The sequence below is a fragment of the Pelodiscus sinensis genome, chromosome 1, assembly GCF_049634645.1.
Source record: "Pelodiscus sinensis isolate JC-2024 chromosome 1, ASM4963464v1, whole genome shotgun sequence".
NCBI classification, from domain to species: domain Eukaryota; kingdom Metazoa; phylum Chordata; order Testudines; family Trionychidae; genus Pelodiscus; species Pelodiscus sinensis.
Window position 1 is genome coordinate 199879890 of NC_134711.1, and position 21901 is coordinate 199901790.

At 36.3% G+C, this 21901-nt stretch overlaps 1 protein-coding gene across 11 annotated transcripts in view; it reads left to right on the plus strand.

The window, feature by feature from the left end:
* DMD (dystrophin) overlaps positions 1-21901 on the plus strand; it is a 2108520-nt gene that overhangs the window by 971621 nt on the left and 1114998 nt on the right. For all 11 annotated transcript variants that reach the window (XM_075916549.1, XM_075916586.1, XM_075916651.1 and 8 more), the window contains 4 exons: positions 5726-5848; positions 8024-8161; positions 12182-12334; positions 13258-13440. In XM_075916549.1, the coding sequence (XP_075772664.1) occupies positions 5726-5848; positions 8024-8161; positions 12182-12334; positions 13258-13440 (597 nt within the window). The remainder of the gene's footprint in view (positions 1-5725; positions 5849-8023; positions 8162-12181; positions 12335-13257; positions 13441-21901) is intronic.

Below are 21901 nucleotides of genomic sequence, written 5' to 3' on the forward strand. Positions count from 1 at the left end.
TGTCTCTAACCTGGCTAATCCATGAGAAGATATTTCTGTTTGTGCAATACAAAACTAAATTAACTTTTTAAGTCAGATGAGAGAAAATTCACATAAGTCTCTCATAGAGTCATATGCTAAATAACCAAGTCCTGAGTTCAGTGCTTACTACTTTAGGGTACGTCTAAACTACATGGCTACGTTGACGGAGCCATTTAGATTTATTTATTTGGCAAAGGGAAATGAAGCCGCGATTTAAATAATCGTGGCTTCATTTAAATTTACATGGCTGCCGTGCTGAGCCGACAAACAGAACCAAAACCACCACAAACAGAACCAAAACAAAAGAACTGAATACAGAGTGTGACAAATTACAGGTCATCTCATCAACCCACAGAGTAGCAAACATAAGCAAGAAGTGTGTGTGTGTGTATACACATTATTTACTTTTGCAATCTCAGTCTTTCCAGAATGACAAATTGAAAAGAAAACACATTGTATACCAGTGCCTCATCAAATGTTGGAAATAAGACTGAATTATCAGCCGGATGGTCTACCATAGAACATCATCTAATATGGAAGGTGAAATTGTGCAAATCATGCAGAAAGGCTAGAAGGATTCAACTCAAACAGTCTCTCCCACCCTCCTTCCCATTAGCCCAAAAGGTAATCCACATCCCCCAAAGTTGAACTGCAGAGATCTCATTGAAACACATACCAAATAAAGATCTGAGAATATTACTGATGGGGCACAGTACAGCATTGCTAAATAGGGCATCATATTAAAGAAATAGATAATTTTATTATTGTCCTATCATGAGAGAGGCTTAATGCTGTGACAATTGCACAGAATATTTCTACAAATGGAGTAAATGACTTGAAAGTAATAGTCTTATTATATAGTTTGCTATCAAGAATTGAGTGGTAAGTTGATTAAAGGAGCTGACCTGGACACACACACAGCTGAAACTGAAATTAGCAAGACAGTCTGATCCACTGGATAGGCCACTGATGTAGGAGTCAAAATGTTGGGGTTCTACTCCTGCATCTGCCATTGACCTGCTCTGTGAACTTGGGCAGGTGATCTCATCCCTCAGTTTCCTCATTGATTAAATGGAGATAATGAAACTATCTTTAATGAAGTTCTTTGGGATTCATGTACTGAAAAATTGCAAGTTCTAAGTAATAGTAGTAGCAATGATTTATTTACTTGGTGTAAGATGAGGATGCTGATATTTTCTCAAGCAAATCAAGGTAGAAATTGATTAGTTATATTTTCATGATAATTGTATCATAAAATTCTAACTGGAAATGGAGGGACCACACATGATTTTGTTTGTTATAAACTCACCAAGATATGACAATAATTCTGTACTCTTTACACATCTAAAATTTAAAACACAACAAATATACTGTCAAGATCTGTACATAAAAAAGATCTATTTAAGCATTTTACCAGGTTCTGCCTTTTCGTTTAATTCACTTCCTTCTATTTGCTCTTTTAGTTTTCCTTGCCAACTTTTGCACAATTAAATCATTATGTAATCCCAGACCTTCTTTTCTTTATTGGTCTCTCTTCTGCAGACATTTAAATAATGTTAAAGCAGCCTTAAAAGCATTTGAGGGGAAACTATTGATTTGTTTGCCGTTCTTCCACATCAGTTGCTGACTGCTCTGAGCATAATTTCTTAATAAAATGCTGGTGACCCCAGTGTGTTAGAAACCTAAATCTTCTAATTCATCCAAAATTAGACATAATATTCCATCTGTTGCATCCCCTGTGCCAAACTGAAGTCAATATTGCTACAGTTCTTTAACATTCTTTGAGCTCAAGAAACCGTCAATTCTAAGATGACCGATGGTGTCTTTCTGCTTTTTTAGAGCTTCCCCTGTATCTAGTTAGTAAAGTAAATTTTTTAGAATCATTGAAACATTACATATAATTGAAATAATTGTGGCTAAAGTATAAAACACTCAAATATAATAGCTAATATATGACTCATTTTACTTTTTATGTCAACAATATTTAAGAATGGATTTGTTTTATTAAATCCTTATACAATCTATGTACAAAAGATGATATACATGTCTGTTGCAACTTCTGGGAAAAAAACATAGCATAGTTATGCAAAGCATGGCAAATATTTGATTCTATTTACAGTTATGCTACTAAAGTGCCAACTGAATGCAAACTTTTAATACTTCCAGGGCCAAGTGAGGGAATGACAATTCCATAGACTCCCTGAATGAGAAATTACATTGAAAGATACTAAGGGGCAGTGCATCCTGCTCGCTATGCTTGCCAACTCCCCTCTCTGAGGGTAGGCAGCCCCAACTCCCCCCATCCAGCCATCGGGGAGGGCCTGGCTGAGGCGTGGTAGCCATGGCCTGCCCCAGCTCTCTCCCCACATGGGGTTGGGCTGGGCTGAGGCTGGCCTAGCTCTTTCCCTCAGAAGGGTTGGTCAGAGACCGAGGCTCTCCCCCTGCATGTAGGGTCTGAGGTTGTCCTGGCCCCTGCTCTTCCCTCCCCCCATCCCTGAGGCTGCCCTGGCTCTTGACCCCGGCCCCTACCCCCCACTAGCCCTGGTTCTTCCCTCCTGCCGCTGGCCCTGATGCCACTCCAGCTCTTGACCCTCCGGCGTCTTCCATTCCCACCTACTGGCCCTGGCTCTTTCCTCCCCTCGGCCACCAAGGAGGGGAGGCCAGGGCAAGGCTGGTCCAGCTCTTCCCCCAACCTATGGAGTATGTGAGGGGGCTGGAGTTCAGGGAGGGGACATGGATCCTGCCTCCCTAGAGCATCAGGGAGGGCGAGAGAGTGGAGAGGACACATGGCTCACGTATTCTGCTACCCTCGAGCACCGAGGAGGTGAAATGCTACGTGACTTTCAGGGCCACATGGTTTGTGACTTCCCCCACTGGAGCACCAGAGTCTTTGATGCAATTGGGGGTTTTGGGCCTTACCTTCAGTAGGTTCAGGAAGGGCTCTGTTCATGAATGGCATGAAGGGTGATAGGCCAAATGTCATTACTCTTTAAAATAGAGGGGAGATGTCCAATGCAGGTATTCCATAGAGAAGGTAACTGGATAAATAGCTTGGGAAATGAGATAAATATAGGCATTCATTAAAGGAACTAATGGGAAGTTGTCAGGGACTCCTGTGTTGGTACAGCAAGAAGCCAACCCTCTCTCTTCCCCACTTTATCCCTCCTACAATGAATGGTAAGGGCCTGACAATGCATTTGTGGGAAAGACTTGAATGGAAAAAGAGTGGGAGCTCATTAAATATTCCCTCTCTGGTAACTATGGAATAAACGTGGAGTTACCTGCACTGTACAGTGTTATTGCCAGATAGTCCTAGAAATCTAATAATAAAGTTCCGGACTGATTTAGAACCCTGTCAAATGTTACTGTAAATGTGTTGGATTAAATGTTGGACCTAATGCTAAACAAAATACAAGAGCAGAAAGTACAGGTTGGACCTCTCTGGGTCTGGCACCCTCAGGACTTTAGTGGTCCCTTGCCAGAGCAGGGAAGGTCATTTCTGTCCCTCCTCCCTCTGCACAAGATTCCTCTCCCCCTCCCCAGCTTGCTGCCAGTTTCCCAGACAGCTTCCCCCTGCCACAGGCCCCTCTACACGCAGGGCTCCTGGCCCTAAATGCCACCAACTACATGGCCCCACTGCCGGGCAGTCCCCTGGCTCAGATTCAGTTGCACCACCCAGCGGCAGTCCTGCTTGGACTCCAGCCTCACTTAGCAACCCCGCTGCGTCCCACCCTCATCGGGCAGCTCTGCTGGGAAGCACTTAGGTGCCAGGTTCTTTACTGCCCCATTTCCAGGTTCCTGGCCTCACCACCAGGCACCCTCAAGGCTGGGTTACCAGCTATGTGGGGTAGCCCTGCTCTTTCCTAGTCCCACCAGGAAGCTGAACTGCTGGGAGGCAGCAGGGCTGCCAGGGTCCCAGTTGTGCTGCAGGGCAGCTTTGATTCTGAGCTTCCCGGCACCACCGCTTGGCAACCACGCTTGCTCCTGGTCTTGCTGGGTGTTTCACCACTAGGTTGTCTCTCCAGCTCCACCGGAAGCCTCGTTGCCTCCTGCCTCCTTTCATGTTGCCACCGGGTAGCAGCCCTGCTGCTGGGCTCCCGGTTTTGTTGCCACCGGGCAGCCCCAATACTGGGCTCCAGCTCTACTGTAGAGCTTCCCAGCCACCAGCCCTCCACAGGACTTACTGGTCCCAAACATCTGTGATCCTTCCAGACCAGAGATGTTGCACACCAGAGTGTCCCAATTGAGAGAGGTTCATCCTGTAGTAAGAAAATCAATTAATCTGACCATACAAACACATGAATGCTTTTTTTGTGTTATGGGAGTACTTACGTAAAACAGGTTTGCAGGATGGAACCCAACGGTCATAGTGTAACTATATCATAATTAATTAAAATATAATTATTCTCACTCATTTGTGTTGTTGTAATGCATAGGTACCCAAGCCAAGATTGAAGTCTTGTTGTGCTAGTCATTAAATAGATAGTGAGAGCTCAACGAATTTACAATCAGGGGAAATGACTGCACTCATTTAAAGGGGGTAGGGGAATGATTAACTGAGTTTGCCAATGGAGTGCAGCTGTGATTTATGGTGCAGGAGGGAGAGAAATGAAGTTAAAGACTGCTGTAAAAGGTGAATAGTGATCAGCTTCACACATGCACACCCCTGTAAAATCTTAAGGTCATAGAGCTGCAAGCCAACGGTTGAATACACCTCTTCTTGAGAGAGAAAGGAAAATGCCTAGACTGTACATAATGCATTGACTGTAACAAGTGGGTAGTTTTGCATCTGATATACAAAAGTACCAATCAGTTAAAAAAAAAAAAGCTACTTTTAAGCCTCATTTTTTATTGAAGAATCATCAAGTTATAAAGTTAAACAAAGCAAGCTTAGTCTGTTAATTGTTTTATATTTTTATCTCATAATAAACTCTTGGAATACACTCATGAATTTATATTAAATTGTAAATATGCACTCATTCATCAGTTTTTCCCAAGTGGTGCATAAAGGATAACAAAAGAAAAGTTTGGTTGTTCTTGTTTTTAAGTAGTCGTTACTCATTTTTAAATTCAAAATTAAAGGCTGTGGTAATAAAATTAAATGTGGTGATTTATGTAATACAGTAGCTATGCTTTTTACCTAAGTTTCATGATTTTCTGAGTGACATATTTGAAATGTAAGCCTTATGCATGAAGTTTTTAAAATATCATCATAAATATCTGTGTAGGTAAGTGTATCATTTTTGTATTAAATGAGTTAGGCACTGTATAATAGTTGTATGATCCTTTTTCCTGCTTTGTGACAGCAAAAATTATTTAAGAGCAGTAAAAACAAATGAACATGTAATTATTCTCAATGTAAAGTAATGGTATGTGGTTAACAAACAGCATTACCCTTTAATTTTTTTTTAGAAAAAGTGAACTATAATATCCTCTTCCTGAGTATTTTTTTGAAAATACAAATGAAGAAATATCAAGACTTTTTTGGAGTTGTCTTTCGTCTAATATTACTAAATATTTATATTTGCATCTTTAGATATTTTGCCTAGTTATGTTGAACATACTTTGTAACATATTAGGTGGAAACATAATGTGTGTCATTAGTTTAACAATAGGGGGTAAAGCAGATGTCTCCTTTTGGTTTATGATTCCAATAAAAATAGAAATTTCATAATTTAAATTGGCAATCTCTATCTCTTTTTAGCCTTTCATTCCTTTGAAGGAATTGGAGCAGTTTAACTTTGATATTCAAAAATTGCTTGAACCACTGGAGGCTGAAATTCAGCAAGGGGTGAATCTGAAAGAGGAAGACTTCAATAAAGATATGGTAAATTGGTTGTGATGGAAGTATGAATGAACTAGGTTTGGAAATTAAGAAAAAAGCTGGGGCAGAAATTAGAAACCTTTGCATCTAGATCTTTACCCTGGACTTAGATAAATTCTAATTGAACTGATTTATTAAGAACTCAATGGGCCCAGTTTAGCATTTATTATTCTGAGTAATACATTCGTTTTAGTGACATTTTTTTTCTGGATAGATATTGTATAAAGAAACAATTCTGTATTAACGTGTGTGGTTATAAATACTGTAGAGCAAACATGCAGTGCAGATTTTGTACTACTACTAGAGATATTATTCATCTCAAAAAAAGGAGTGAAAGTGGTGGACTTTCCAGACAGCCTTTTAATAGTCTATACAGGTTGAATCTCTCTAGTCCAGAACTCTATTGTCCGGAAATATCTGTTGCCCAGAATTATTTTAATTAGCTGGCAGTGTTCCCTCTAAACTGGGGGACAGCACAGCTTCACAAGTGATTAATCTGCCCTGCCCAGAGTCTCAGGGCTGACTGGGTGGTTGATTAATCCCCTTTGAAGCTGTGCTGCTGACACATCTTAGAGGGAACACTGTTAGCTGGATATCCACTTTTCATGTGTGTGGCCAAGTCCCGACTCTCAGTATTCTGTGCTGTTATTTACCCCTAAATGTATTCTAAGAGCCTAGCAAGCAATAGAAGTGTTGGTAATGTTGCTAGACAATATTGACCTCCTGTGGTTTGGAAAATTATCTGGTTTGGAACCGGTCAGATCCCATGAGTGACAGACTAGAGAGATTCAACCTGTACTAGAAAAAGTTATGCCATGTCAGCTATAAAAAGCTAGGCAATTAGACAATGAAGAATGTAGACAAATGCAAGTTTAATGTCTATTGAAAGAAACAATATGCAGTTTTCATATGCATTGATGAATTCTCCTTTGATAGTATTTATTGCATATAACATTTGTTGTGCATTTAGCTCTTTTGTTCATGAACAATCTGCCAATGCCATTTACCATTTGCTATTTTTATGCAATGAATACCCTTAGGACAGTAGGTAAAGTAGCTTCAACACTGAAAGGGTTAAAAACAATGCCATGCACTGCTACTCCTACAATCCAGAGGAATACATTCAGGCTCTTTCACTGCAATGCCATACCTTGGTGGGCCAGTGATAATGGTCATTCTGTACATGTTTGTTCCTTTCTCTATGGATTAATTAGCCAAACTTTTCAGCAAAATCAAATACCTATATCACTCATGAGGAAGTGCTGGGAATTATATATTTTTAAACAGATGTTTAAAGCCAGTCATTTGTGAATTCCGAAATCAGAGTTAACACAGCTGTTTGTTACAGACAATAATAAAGTTTTACAACAGTGTTCATTAGAGTCTTCTGTTTGGAACATATCAAGCTTACTGCAAGCAACATATCTTCAGCTGGAACAAATTCTCCAAGGCTTATTGTGACCCAATGTCTTTTTCAATAATATAGTTTAGTTCATATGTAAAGTGGATTTCATATAATAAAATCCCCAAATTGAGTGGTATAAGTTTGATACATCTTTTACAAAGAAAAAGCAAGAGAGATTTTGCAAGAGTGCTTCCATAGAGACTTTTTTCAGTTTTGGTGTATTTACCATGACAATTTATAATGCAGTTATAGAAACATCTACCTTACATCTACCCTTGAATCAACTTCATTCTACTGAAGATTAAACAAGGAACTTCTGTTGTGGTTCTTGTGTTCTTCTTTTCTGATGCTATGCACTTTCTTAAAGTCTGAAGTTCAACCAAGGATTGTAAAAACACATAAAAGTTTTAAGAAATTTACTTTTGTTTACTGTTTGTTTCATACAGAAAGAAAGATTTTTTTTTAATAAAAGGAGGGGAGGAATGTTTTACATAACTGTTTGAACTAGTCATAACTTGTGGACATTGCACAGAAACTTATCTCAAACAACTGCAGGTTTTCAAGTCCTGTCTTAATGACACCTTTCAAGAGTGTTATGCGTTTTTGGTACTGTGGTTAATAGAAACATTGAATTTCTACTATAAAATTAGGAGCATACACTATGTGATCATTTCCCTTATGAATGTGTAGGATTTTTATGCATAGGTGTCTCTTAAGGTTTGGTTACTAATTAGATTAAAACACAAATTATGCCTGTTATTTTTTTTAATCAGAGTGAAGACAATGAGGGTACTGTAAAAGAATTGCTGCAAAGAGGGGAGACACTACAACAAAGCATCACAGATGAGAGAAAACGAGAGGAAATAAAGATAAAGCAACAGCTGTTGCAGACTAAACATAATGCTCTCAAGGTATAGGAGCCAAATTATGAACATGTTTTCTAAAATAACAAGTAATTTTTTTTTGGTTTTCCCATATTTTCCTTGGATAAATGAAGCATAACTGTTCTCTTGCTGACTAATAATTTTAAACAGTTTAACTGTATTGTACATATATTCGCTTCCACATTTTTGGTCAAAATGTTTTCAGTCTCTTCAGAGGTATCCAAAAAAAATTACTTTAATCATCTGGGTAAAAAAGTGATATTTTATCCCTATGATATTATAACTTCAGATGATTGTGGACAATTAGACAAGAAGGACAATAACTCAGCATATCTTGTAAATATTATATCTACTGCACTTCAAACACCTTGCTTTCATTAGAATCACTTGTCAGAGAGAATTTTTGAGAGATTTTTACTGTGCAATTTAACTTTTTTTGCACTGAACAAAAACTAAATCTTGCTAGCTCTGTATGTCTTCATGTCTGACAGTTATGGATGCTGTAAAATGTTTGTGGCGATGCTATATTGTACAGTATTTTGCATAACAATATAGTTGGGACCTTATGACTCTGTGGGGTTCGCCTAGCCCAGTACAAGGTGGTTCTTTCACTACCTGCCCTATACTCTTGGGTGTCTCTGTACTGTGCAGCTTTGGCTTAGACCCTTGACACCAAATATTTTGTTTCCGACACAGTGGTCTCATGCTGGTTTACACCAATCCAGTTACTTCTTTCTAGGTGACCCCAACAGCCCTTCCCAGTCTGTTTCCTCAAACTCTATCCCCTGTGGTGGCTAGTCCCTCCTACTGAAGTCAGAAGTTCACTGCCTTGAAAGAACCACTATTCAGAACAGCTTGTTAACTCTGCTGGCTTACACATACACCTTAACACGCAGTATTAGTAAAACTAAGAATAACTTACTTAAATGTATGTTTTTTTTAATTGATTGTGAACAAGAGTAAAAGAGGCATTCTTGAGTTCCAAAAAACAAAAGTACTGGTAACATATTTTTTAGGGTGTAAAACTTAATTCTAACAATACCTAGCTCTGCTTTCTGATGTTTCTTACACCAAGCTGTCAGTATTCACCTGCCTGTTTCATCAGGTCCCATTTTTCATTGATACAGAGCTCTGGTTACTTTATTCTCTCAGGTGATAGACACCCTCAAAATCTTTCAGTAGGCAAATGAATAGCCCTTTTTCCTTGTCTCCATCATATTTGGTTCAATTTGTAATTGAACTGAAGTGGTGGTTGCCTTTCTCCTTTTTCTGGGAAGAAGGAAGAACTATTTTGCCTCTTCGGCCTGTTTGTAGACTTGGAAACATAATGTCAGAAAGTATCCATAATTTCATATACATATATGTGCCATACATATTAATGGTGGCAGTTTTTATCTGATATTTTGCAAGACACATTTTGAGTGAACATTGTAGCAACATTGTGGGAGTTTTATTTGAGATTTATTGTTATAAAACAGGGAGCCCCTTTCTGTTTGACACTGAGGTGCTTTAGGATAACAGGCCTTCACTGCATCTGGTGACCAAGGGGCTGATTTTCAGACCACCATAGCTCAGCCAAATGCCCTTTTAATTAGTGCCGGGACAGTAGCCACCTGCAAACCATTCCTTGTAAACAACCAGGTAGTAAAACCTAATTGTTCAAGACAAGCTTAAAAGGCAATAAGCATCTGGATCACTGGAGAAGAATAAAAAAAGACTGGCAATGAATTGAAGGAGTCCTACAGACTGAAGGACACACACTTTGGGATGATGGAGGAGTTGTTTTAAAGTAGGATGTCTTTCATGATTAACCACACTGCCTCCTAGTGCCTAACTTGGAACCTATCAATGCAGATTTCTTTTTCCTCATTGCTGTTGCTTGAATTGGTACATCACAATGCCATCCTGTATCTCAAGATCTTTTGTTGTTGTTGTTGTTGCCGATGGTTATTTAAAATCCCATTTTAAATTTGTTGCAGATAGTCATTTAAAATCAGAACTGTAGCAGTGTTCCAATGGGATGTAACAATATTTCAGTGAGATCCCATAGAAGGACAACTTAAAAAAATTACTGAATTATGATAACATGCAGAAGAAAGGACTAGGTTCCACAAACAACACATGTAGATCCTTCCCAAGATCTATTTATTTATTTAAGGTTTTATCGGGGTCATCCAGGGATTGAAGAAAGTATCTTTTATTGAATAATTGGTTGTTAAATGATACATGATCATGTAAGCCCTCATGTTTCAGGATAGTAGATAATGGTTACCTAATTGGTGGTTAGAAGGAGACTTTCCATTGGTGTAGATCATCTAGTAATTGCCTACTCTATTATTCTTGAGCCCTACTCTGAAGCATTTGCTAGTCAATATTGGGGCTGGATTACTGGACCGATCTAGTATAAAGTGGCCTAAATTCTAAGCAATGAGAGTGCATATGAATCTGAATCATCACACTTATTATAGATCTTTTTTCCTTCTCTCTCTTGCCAATAGTCTTCACTAAGCTCTCTTTGGGTTAGGGGATTTGATATGTTTATGCTTTGTTACTATTTATTAACAATATAGCATCTTTGCTTTCCAGGTGGATTTTCTCAAATTTTCACTGATTTTTGTGGAGTCATTAAAAGGGTGCTAAAGACTTCATGGTGTTCTATATATTTTTGTGAAAACCTGAAAAGTTCATTAGGTTGCTTTTGAGCAAACCACACCAAATCACACCACATGCATGTAGTTTATAATGTGTACTAAAGGTGAAATAAGAGAACCATTTGCAGAGTTGTAATGTATTGCCTTTAATTATGATAAAGTGGCATTCCGATCCATGTTATTGACCAGATCATTACGGGCTGTGTTTACAAGGAGTGGGGTGATTGATTTTATTTTTGGTGACTCAGTAAATGCATTCATCCTTGACAGACAAAACTCAATGGAATATCTAACAGTTTGATCAGATTCAAGCAGAGTATATATTATATAAAATGTATAGGAAATAATGTAACTTTTTTTGTTCATGGTATGTAAACCATTTACAAAGTAAAAATAACAATAATATAGTGTGCACTGAACTCCACATTCTGTCCTTTTGTAACACTAAAGTAAAACAAATTTTGAATATTGCATCATTAAGTACCTTTTATAATATTCTGTACTCAAGTTTGACTGAGGCAATAACGTAAACTTAATATATTCATGTGTGAACATAGACATTTAGGATGTGTCTAGAATACAGGGTTTTGTCGACAAAAGTGGACTTTTGTCTTCAAAACTATACCTGCATCTATACTGCCACTGAGTTCTGTCGACATAATGTCGACAAAACTCAGCAGTTTTGTCGACAGCTGTAAACCTCATTCTATGAGGAATAACACCTTCTGTTGGCAAAGTTCTGTTGACAGAAGACGTATTGCATCTACATTGTCCTGTCGACAAAGCGGCTTGCATTGTCGACAGAACTGGATGTAGTCTAGACGGTCTTTGTCGACAGAAGCTTTGTCGGCAGTATCAATAGACAAAACTTCTGTCAACAAAAGCCTGTAGTCTAGACGTACCCTTAGACTCATGAGGCAGAGTTTTCACATAAATTGTTCTCTCCTCATTAAAAAAGCCCTATTTGTATAAAATATATCTCTGCATAGAAATGGGGGGGGGGGTTAGTAGCCTTTCATGAGTCCCAGATTTGAATTTAAGATGTCATGAAGTGGGAAACTCACCTATGACTAGATTTAAACTCGCCTAAATCTCCAGCTGTCTGTTAAGGTGCTTTGGTCTTAGCGTCCCTGAATATTGCTGAATTTCTCAGCAAATAATTCAGGAAGTAAACACGCCGGAGTTGTAAAACCCCTCTCAATAGTAAAAGTTGCTTATGATAGATTCAGGAAAATATATAGGTTGTAGTCAATTAATCTTATCCGAATGTAATTAAAAAAAAACTGAGCTAATGACCTTAGGTACTTTAATTTTTCCCCATATAGTATATACACATGCCATCAGATATATTGTAAAACTTTTATTGATATTCTAATAATGTCTGCACTGTGAACAGGATTTGAGGTCTCAAAGAAGAAAAAAGGCTTTAGAGATTTCTCATCAATGGTATCAGTACAAGAGGCAGGCTGATGACCTATTGAAATGGTTGGATGACATTGAGAAAAAGTTAGCCAGTCTACCTGACCCCAAAGATGAACAGAAGCTAAAGGTAATGATGTTTTGGACTGACAATGGTAGATTTGTTTTTTGGCTCACTATTTTTTTCATTTAAAAAACAGCAAATACAACAAATCTCTATCTTTATTTTTCTATACACACAACAGTACTTTTATTTTCTTGTTTTATAACAAACATATCGATAGTATAATGAAACTGGCATATTTATTTTGTTGTAGATATTATTTCTTGTATTCTTGTAAATGGTATACTGAATGTCATGCAAGTGATATAAAACACTAAATAAAATCTATTAATAATGGACAGTGTGCACTGTATTAAGAAATATCAAGTGTTTTCTAGTAAAAATTGTAATTGACTTTATGTATCTTTGTTCCAGATGAAAAAATGACTTATCGATAAATGGATGACCTCTTTCTCATGTTAGCACATTCATTTTCATCAAAACATTCACATGTCACTGTCAAAATTCTATAGATTTATTCACATATTGTCAAAAAAAATTCTGGTTTATTTTGCATCGTCTTTCTTTGCTTCATTCTCTGAGTTTCCCACAAAGTTGAAAAAGAAGTTAACTAATATATTTGTACACCTTCTAAACAACTGTGTGTACTTGATATGTTAGTTTTAATAGGAAAGAGTGATCTCCATCTCTCCAATTGCCCATCACAGTGCAAGGGAGAATTAGACAAATGAAATTGTTGGCCTATGTTAATAGCTTTCAGTGTACATTAGTAATTAGCATCTCAAAAGTCAACTGGCAGGAAGATTCTTGAATCTTAGTTTTGTTTGTTTTCCCTAACTGTACAATAAGACTTGACTGTACATTTCTATTGTAACAATAAAGTGGAAAATTTTTGAAATGAGAGTTCTGACAGAAGTATTTTGCTAATTCGAAATGGATTAATCTAGTTAGCTAACTGCCCTGGGCCATGTATTGATTTTGCTCACTAGGATATTGATGGAGAATTGGAGAAGAAGAAAGAAGATCTGAATGCGGTGCACAGGCAAGCTGATCGCTTGTCTAAGAATGGGGCTGCAAAAGCAGTGGAGCCAACCCTGATACAGCTCAGCAAGCGCTGGCGAGATATTGAGAGCAAATTTGCTCAGTTTCGAAGACTCAACTATGCACAAATTGTGAGTTGTTACTGGCAAACCTATATGTTTGCAACTACTAGTGCTAACAGAATCCTACTAACAATGAGTTTTAGGTCCAATGTCAACTCTTCTAATAACACAAACTATTGTCAATAAGTGGGAGAAACTTCAAATTCCAGTAAGAAAGAGATTGTTCTCTTTTGTTCTAAAAATGCCCTCAAATTAAATCAACCAATGACAGAAAACTCAGCGATGAAAAAGCATGTTGATTTCTGTTGCTTCATTCTTTTTTCCATAACATTACCAGTTTAAACTTCTCAGATTACCATACATTTTTTCAGTAAACATGTAATTCAGAAACAATGCATTATTTTCAAACTACCATCCCATGCAAATTATAATTCTGATTTTTTTTATTCATAGTATATAATACACACACTTAGGAAGAGATTGTAGAATTTCTTCTTAAAGCTGTATTACATGTGCATTGCCTTCCTCTTCAAACACTTCAAACATCAGAAGAATTTTTTACTCAGAAATTGTATTTTGGCAATTGAGAGTGTGAAAGCACCAGTTTATAAAAGTTTTTTTCTTTTTAAATGATTATAAAAAATTTAGTCATTCTTAAGATATAATGATTACTTTAAGACCTGGATAATAAGGGGATGGGGAGGAGAAAGCTGCCACTATTTCAGGTACCTAATCAAAACAGACATCATGCAACATATTCATTTCACCTCAGAGTTCAACTTATACAATATACAAAAAATTGCCTTATGCTTGTCAGTGTTTATCATCAGGTCTTTACTATGGGATCTCCCTTCTTGTTCTACTTCTGTGCTCACTTCTTTCCCTTTCAATTATATATTAAGATGAAGAAGATTTACTCAGGAATATAATCATTCATACTAAAGAAGTTGTTCACCTGGCATGCTGTTCTGTAATTCTTAGTGGCAAAAATGTGTCAACAAAAACACTTTGAATCTTTTTGTTGCTGAATCTTGATGACAGATGGGACAATGGAAAGATGCACTTACGATTAATAAGTGCTTTATTTTACAAATATCGGGCAAGAGAAATAAATGTCTTTATCTAACAAATAAGTGATGATGCACAAGCTTTTGTTCCAAAAAGTCCTTTCTTCAATGCACTAAGGTTTTTGAGTATGGGCTTATTTTTTGGATTGAAATTATATGTAAAGAATAGGACTGGAGATACACGTGCAACTAATAAATAATAAAAGAAATATTAAAATTTGTTTACACATTGTCTTGTTCCAGTTGATTACTCTGTTAAGCTTATGTTTAATATTAAACTTAATTATTATGATCAATCAATATAATTAATAATTTACAGTGAGCTAATGCAGGAAACACTATTTAGTAAACTGTTTTACCCCTATAATGAGTATATTCTTTTACTAAGGAAATGGATTGTAAGGGTATACATGTTCTCTACATATATTCTGTTTGCATTTCACTATTTATGTAATGTACTATGCACTTTAACAAAGGAATTGTATACACTTTTAAAACTGTACTAAGAAAACAATAAGTAATGTTTTCTGTGACAAAATGTGGAGAAATAGTTAAATAAGGAAATAAGGTATAATTATTGAAATTAGTCAATAAAATAACTTGTATTGAGTTCTTTAGTTTTTCTAATCACTATGTAATATTTTAAATAAGGTTATATTTTAAAATGCTTATTGTATGCAGGAATCCATCTACTAATGTCTGCCTATGAAATTGAATTCTGCAGCTATTCAATGGAATTTCTTCTGTATAGTATATCTTTTCTTATGCGGTCTTCTCTTCATAATGATGAATGATAACTTGCAGTGTTAAGAATGGCAATGACAAGACCCATATAAAATATGACTAGACTTTTACAATAGGAATTGAAGTTTGTGAGTGACAACATGTTCTAATTATTAAAATTTGCAAATAGATGAAATAGAAGCCCTTGTTTACAGCTTTTAGCTTTGGTTTAACTGAGACTCATTGTGTGAACTTTGGCAACTCACTTAACCTCTCATTGCTTCAACTTCCCTTTTAAAAAATTAAGATAGGTAAATATTATCTCACAGGGGTGTTGTGAGCATTAATTAGTGTTTATGAAGCACTTGAAAAATGCAAGCTAATCATTATAATATGAGCTGATTTCAACTAAAAAGTATTTCTTCAGATTTTCCATATCACCTCTAAAACAAATTAACTAATAAAGCCTACAGTGAAAAACAAATAAGCAAAGGGAGAGTATTAAAAAAGAAAATGTAAGCCTGAAAGGAGATTCCCCTTCCCTTAGTTAGATGCCATGACAGCAGGTCAGTACCATAAGGTGCCCACTATTTAAAAGTGATCTATTAAAAAGCCATGAAGGTTCACTTCAGTCTTGAGTTGTGTAAATTCTTCAGACACTGATGGATTAGCCACTGGACTAATGGATCTCATGCTCAGGGGTCTGGCCAATTGGGGATCCCAGAATCATGGACACGCTTGTATCCTGACCTGATACCCTGGTAAGAGCACCCTACTAACAAGAAGCATGGGGCAAGCCCCTGCACTCTGATCTCACTCCCCCTGCCTCCCCACCACCTGTGCACCCATGTGGAGAGGGGAGGGGACACACTTGTCTTATCTCAGAGCCCTTCAAAACTGTAATCTGCCTTTGGCTTCAGAGACAATCATTGAACTTCAGTGTGATCCCAGTGAAAACATATATAGTATCATAGGCTATTTAAATTATGCATAAACATTGTTATCAAAATTGCTGGAACTTCATCAGTTCAAAGTACTGATAACAAGAAACTTCACAGATATTTTTTGTCAATGTGCTATACATAATTGGATATATTAGTATCAAATCAGAAGAATTTTGCTCCCCAGGTTTACTTGACCCCATTTTTTTTTTCTGGAAGATGTGCAAATATCTATCTTTGAGAATCTTCTCACTATTTTGGACATCAGTATGTTTAGAAGGATTTAGGTTTAGAAAGATTAAAAGGATTGGCAGTAAATGTTGATTTTACTGAATACAGGCAGTCCCCAGGTTACGTACAAGATAGGGACTGTAGGTTTGTTCTTAAGTTGAATTTGTATGTAAGTCGGAACTGGTACATATTGTAGGGGAAACTCTAGCCAAACATTTCTCCAGAGCTCAGTTTTATTCTCCCACACCTCACTTCCCTCAGTCCTTTATTCTCAAGCTGAGGTGTCTGCTGAGAAACCCGCTCCGCATCTCCCTGGTCTGCTGGGGGGAAGTAGCTAGTGCGGGGTTGCCTCACCCCATTTGTAAGTCGGATCCATGTAACCCGGGGACTGCCTGTACACACAAAACAATGAAAACTTTCCATTTATAATCAAAATGTATAGATTAACCAAGACAGAAAAATACTGTTTTTGAAAACTTATAAGAGATTAATTTAAGGATATTTACTTTGAACATTTTGACATGTGGTAATCACATCTATGTTTTTACCAGATAAATATTTTATACCTGTGTCAATGCTTAAAACCCATAATTTTGTATAACTGAAAATGTAACTATATAAAAATTAAAAATTAAAATTTATATTTGTTGAAATTACATTAAAAGTATATATAAAAAATTGAATCCTGCCAAACCTAACTGTAGTTCAAGGTGTAATAGAAAGGAGGAATAATATCATCCCTTGTTAACAAAAAGGGAGTTTCAAATAAATCCACTGAATATTCTCTTTCCTCCCAATTGACCATTTAAAGAGAAAGAAATGTTAGTACATTAAACAGAATAATGTTTTGAGAGAATATGGCAACCATGAGAGGAAGAGGATCATTTGGATATGCACAAGACCTGAAACCACCTCTGTTGATATCTCCTATTCTAGGTGGATGTTTGTAAATATTCATATTTCTATGGATGCAAGAATTCTGTTCGTTAGACATTTGAGAAATACATGCACAAAACTGGAAATAACAAAATAACTTGTATTGTATTTACAAAATATACGTTAATTCCCATTTAGAAAAGGTACCAATCACAGTCAGTGTAGTCCAAAAGTTAAATTTCTAGTTAGCACATTTTGTATACAGCTCTTTGGTCTAATGTGGCATGGTAGCAATTTTCTTCTAATGAGCCTTAAAAACACTAACTAGAAGTTCTAGCTGCATGTTTATATAACAAATTGAATTACTCTGCTTTTTCAAGTTCTCAGTATTCTTTCTGCTGTTTAATACTTTTTCTTGTACTGATATAATACCTGTTGACTGTCTTTACAAATCTGTAGATTTCCTCTTAAAATAGTACTTTCTTGCACAATTTATGACAATTTTATACTTCTATATGAAAATATTTAATTTTCTTTCTTTACATTACTGGTAAATATTTACTTAGATTATTATGTTTCTTATTTGATATCCTTTTAACTAATATGACTAAGTCTGAAGTTATTACTGTGTGCACAAAATAAGTATGATAAATATGTCTGAAACAAAGCTGATGTGGTGATTAGGATTTCCTATCCATCCACCTCTGAAAGAAGAGGCAACTCACTAATCCACTTCGATAATGTGTGTCTCCTAAATCCAATCTTGATAGAGAATTTTAGTCATGATTGTGGTAATTTGTGAAGGAATTTTTTTAATATATTCTAGAGGTGACCTGACTAATTTCAATTGGCAAAAGTGAGCATTTCTCACTTCTATCAAGAAAGGAAAGCTACTTATGAATGGGAAAAAATATTGGAGAATTTTAAATTGGTATTAAAGAAGTTTATTCTTCCAGTAATGCAATTATTAAAAAGACTAAGCAACTCCATCATTGATGACTTTTATTGGTCCATGATAGCTTTGCATTACATAAAAAACTTTTTTTCTTACCAATATTAAACATTTAAAACATGCTTAGTCTCTTTTGAAATTATATAATTAATTAAAAATCTAACGGTCACGTTGCAATATTTTGTTATATTGGAATGCTGTATTGTAGTGAAGCATTTTATATCTTGAATACTTCATAAAACACTTATGACTGGATTTCAGTCCTCAATTTTTTATTTTTATTTTTTGAGTGAGTGAGAGAGAGAAAGCGAAAATGTGCCTGGTATAGTGTACATTGAATACAGTTTTTCCAAAAAGAAATGCCTTGATTTGAAATTGAATTGACATAATGAATTCACCTGAGCTTACACCTTTAAGTGTATAAATCTTGCACATTTTGGAGATCTCATAACATTCTGTGTTTTGCATGGGGGGATTGTTTTGTGAATAGTCTGGAAGAATCATCTTTGTGTTTGCACTTTGATGGCTATATATTCAGCTGGAAATGTGAGAAGCGGAGAATGAACTGATAACTTTATTTTCATCTCTGGAAAGATGATTGATACCATCATTAGAGTTATATGCTTTGTTTTATTTCACTTAGTTTCAGAGTACTATATATATCAATTATCATGGGAAGTTAGATATAGGCTGTGAAATACTTACGTTAAATAGTTGTTAATAGAAATAGAAATGGTCTGTTATTGCAGGCTAGTTTGTGAAACCCTTCATACAAGTCAGGTTTGTTCCCTACTATACAATATTCAATTTTATTGTAAGTTATATATGGAGGGGGATGTTTTATTTTCACCAAGAAAAAAAAAATAGCCAACTTACTTTTGTGGGCACAAGCAATATTTGAGGTAACTTTCTTCACCAGTTAACAGCTCTCATAAATGTGCATATGCATGACTGACATGCTCTATAATGTTGTTATACAAACAAGAAAATAAGCCAGCTTAAACCATAGTGGTTTCATTAGTAATGTAAGATGAAATCCTGGTCCTGTTGAAATTTTACCATTAACTTCAAAAAGGTCAGGATTTTATCTATATGACAGAAAAATCAAATTTCATCTTATAATAAAAGAAAAAATCACAAGAGCCAGACATTTTATTTTCAACTACTACATTTATAAGGTAAAAAGAAGGAAGAGCAAGAAAACTAACTTCAAGTAATATTTAGTCTGTTTAAGGTAAGGGTGCAGAATAAACATTTTGATCTTGCAAAAATCAATTTTATGCTGACCATTTACTATCTACAACATTAAAGTCAATGTCAGTACTCTCAACCTGTCAAGATGGTCTTAGGTCAACCATATTCAGCACTGAGCACTCATAACACAATTTGTTTATACAGGCCTATGAGCACGATACATATCTTGCTACCATAGAAGTGTAGGGGGCTTAAATTTGTTTTAAATCGGTGAAAAATTTAAATGCATTGGAACAAATGGGTTAAGCTTTTCCCAATGAGACAGGATTCTGACTTAGATTTGATAAAGCACTTCGGATTAATGCCTAATATTATTCTGTATCCCAAAAGTAAAGGGAATGTTGTGTGAGAGAAAGCGTGACCAACCTCCGAATCTAGATCAAGGAAAGTGCTCACATTACATGATTAAGATCACACACAGTTTCAAGAAAACGAATATCACCTATAAAGAAATCTTCTGAAATTGTTAACTTTCCTAGAAGTAGTGTTCATTGTTTTATCCCATAAAATCAAAGTTTCACTGAGCATTTAGCACATTTGCTATTGATCTACGACAGACATCTGGATGGATTTTAAATGGCAAATTGGAGCTTTTACAGTATTAAATATATATACATGAGAGGAGTACTATCTGCCCATCACTATAGAAGGCATTTAAATGGTTCCTGTATGGAGGTTTCAGGGCTATTACAGTAAAACCTATAATTTGGGTAGGTGGGATCCTCTCAGCTTATACCCAGATACGGTGCTGCCTGTGGGTGGGTCTACGCTGCACCCTTAGCTCAAAATAAAGCACCATTCTGAAACATCCCTTAACCCTTGTGGAATGAGGTTTACAGGGATGTCAGAATAGTGGGCCCATTATATTTCAAAATAACGGGCGTGCTCAAAAGACACAGAATAGCTATTTCAGGATACTTCTGGTATCCCCAAATAGTTCTACAGTGTAGACATAGCCTATGAGTCCTAGCATCTTCCCCTGGCATGAGAAAGGCAGAAGGAGCAGCAGGTCCTTCATCTTGAAAGGGTCATGAGGTCTGACCTTAGCCAGAGAAGGCCAGAAGGTCTCACCCTATGCCATAAGCCCAAGGCCTGTCACTAAACTCCCAGGTCTTTTACCACTGGAAATTGTTCATTTTTTCCTTTTAATCAATTGGCCCTGTGAGGGAAAACACTACTTACATGCACGCACACGTGGTCAGCTGGACCAGCTATATCCCATTACTAATTCAGTATGGATACAGCTGTATTAATTTAGAATTAATAAGTCAAAGTTATTAACATAACTTAGAGAATAACTACATGGCTAAATGCCCCTTAGGCCTGATGTAGTCCCAGTGTAATCAATTATATTTTGGCAAGTTCCAAATTTCTTCATCAACATATAGTTGAAGTTCAGATTCCAGAGGGAAAAAAATCCTTCTCTTCCCAACAATAATGATAATAAATACATTTTCAAAATCAGGTTCTGGATTTAGCCACTGATCCACCTATTAACTATCCCTTGTGTGGATGTTTGGGCTTGGGCTCCAGTCCTTTAATCTGAGACTCACAAGACCAAGTCAACTAGTTTTTAATTGTGCTGCAAACATACTATTAACTACTGTTTCACATTAAATGGTGTTAAATAAGATTTGGGGATTGGTGTGTAGAGAGTGTAGCTTTTTTTAGTTTTACAGTAAAACACTTGAAAGAAAAATGAAACTCTTTGAAATGTAAAGTTAATCAAGTAAGATTTTTTTATTACATTTTATGTATTTTTTAAAGTGAGAGTTTTTAAAAGACTAAGTTTTGTTGGACGGTTTTTAGAAAGTATTATATATTCTTGTTTCTCGGGGGGAGGGAACAAAAGAACATAGTTGATATGAATTGGAGCTAGTTTTGCTGCTCTTTAAGTTTGATTTTGTTTTAAAAAGACAAAACAAGAGGAACAGACATATAAAGCTGGAGAAAAGAACAGCAAAGAGAGAATGCAGTTTCTGTCTTTGTTTACTTTACATTTAATTGCAACCATACTAATTGCAAAAACAGGACCAAGCACAAGTGCTGTTCTAGGTAGGCATGCCTTCCTACATTTGTGTCTTGTTTGTAGACTTTATAGAAAGATCACTTAATAAAATGGCATAACTCAGCCTCTTGAAGTGTTGGAGGACCCTGTGATATGGGAGGATTTCAGAACTCAGGCTACAGCCCAAAATCAAATGACAACCCAACACTTTAACAATCCTTTAACCTAAGCCCCTCAAACTCTAGTCAGTTGTCATGGGTCATTTATGGTGTCTATTTGCAGAGTAGATTGCCTTTGGGAAAGTGTGAGAAATTGATTCTGGCACTGTCTGAACTATACCTCTTTTTTGAAAAATCATAGTCCTCAATTGTTTCTGTTCTGAAGGGGATTTCCTGCACTGCAGAATTCAGTTGAATTCCATTGAATAACACTGTACCACTATGAAATTTGTCCCCACACGCATTTTGAATTCTAAAAT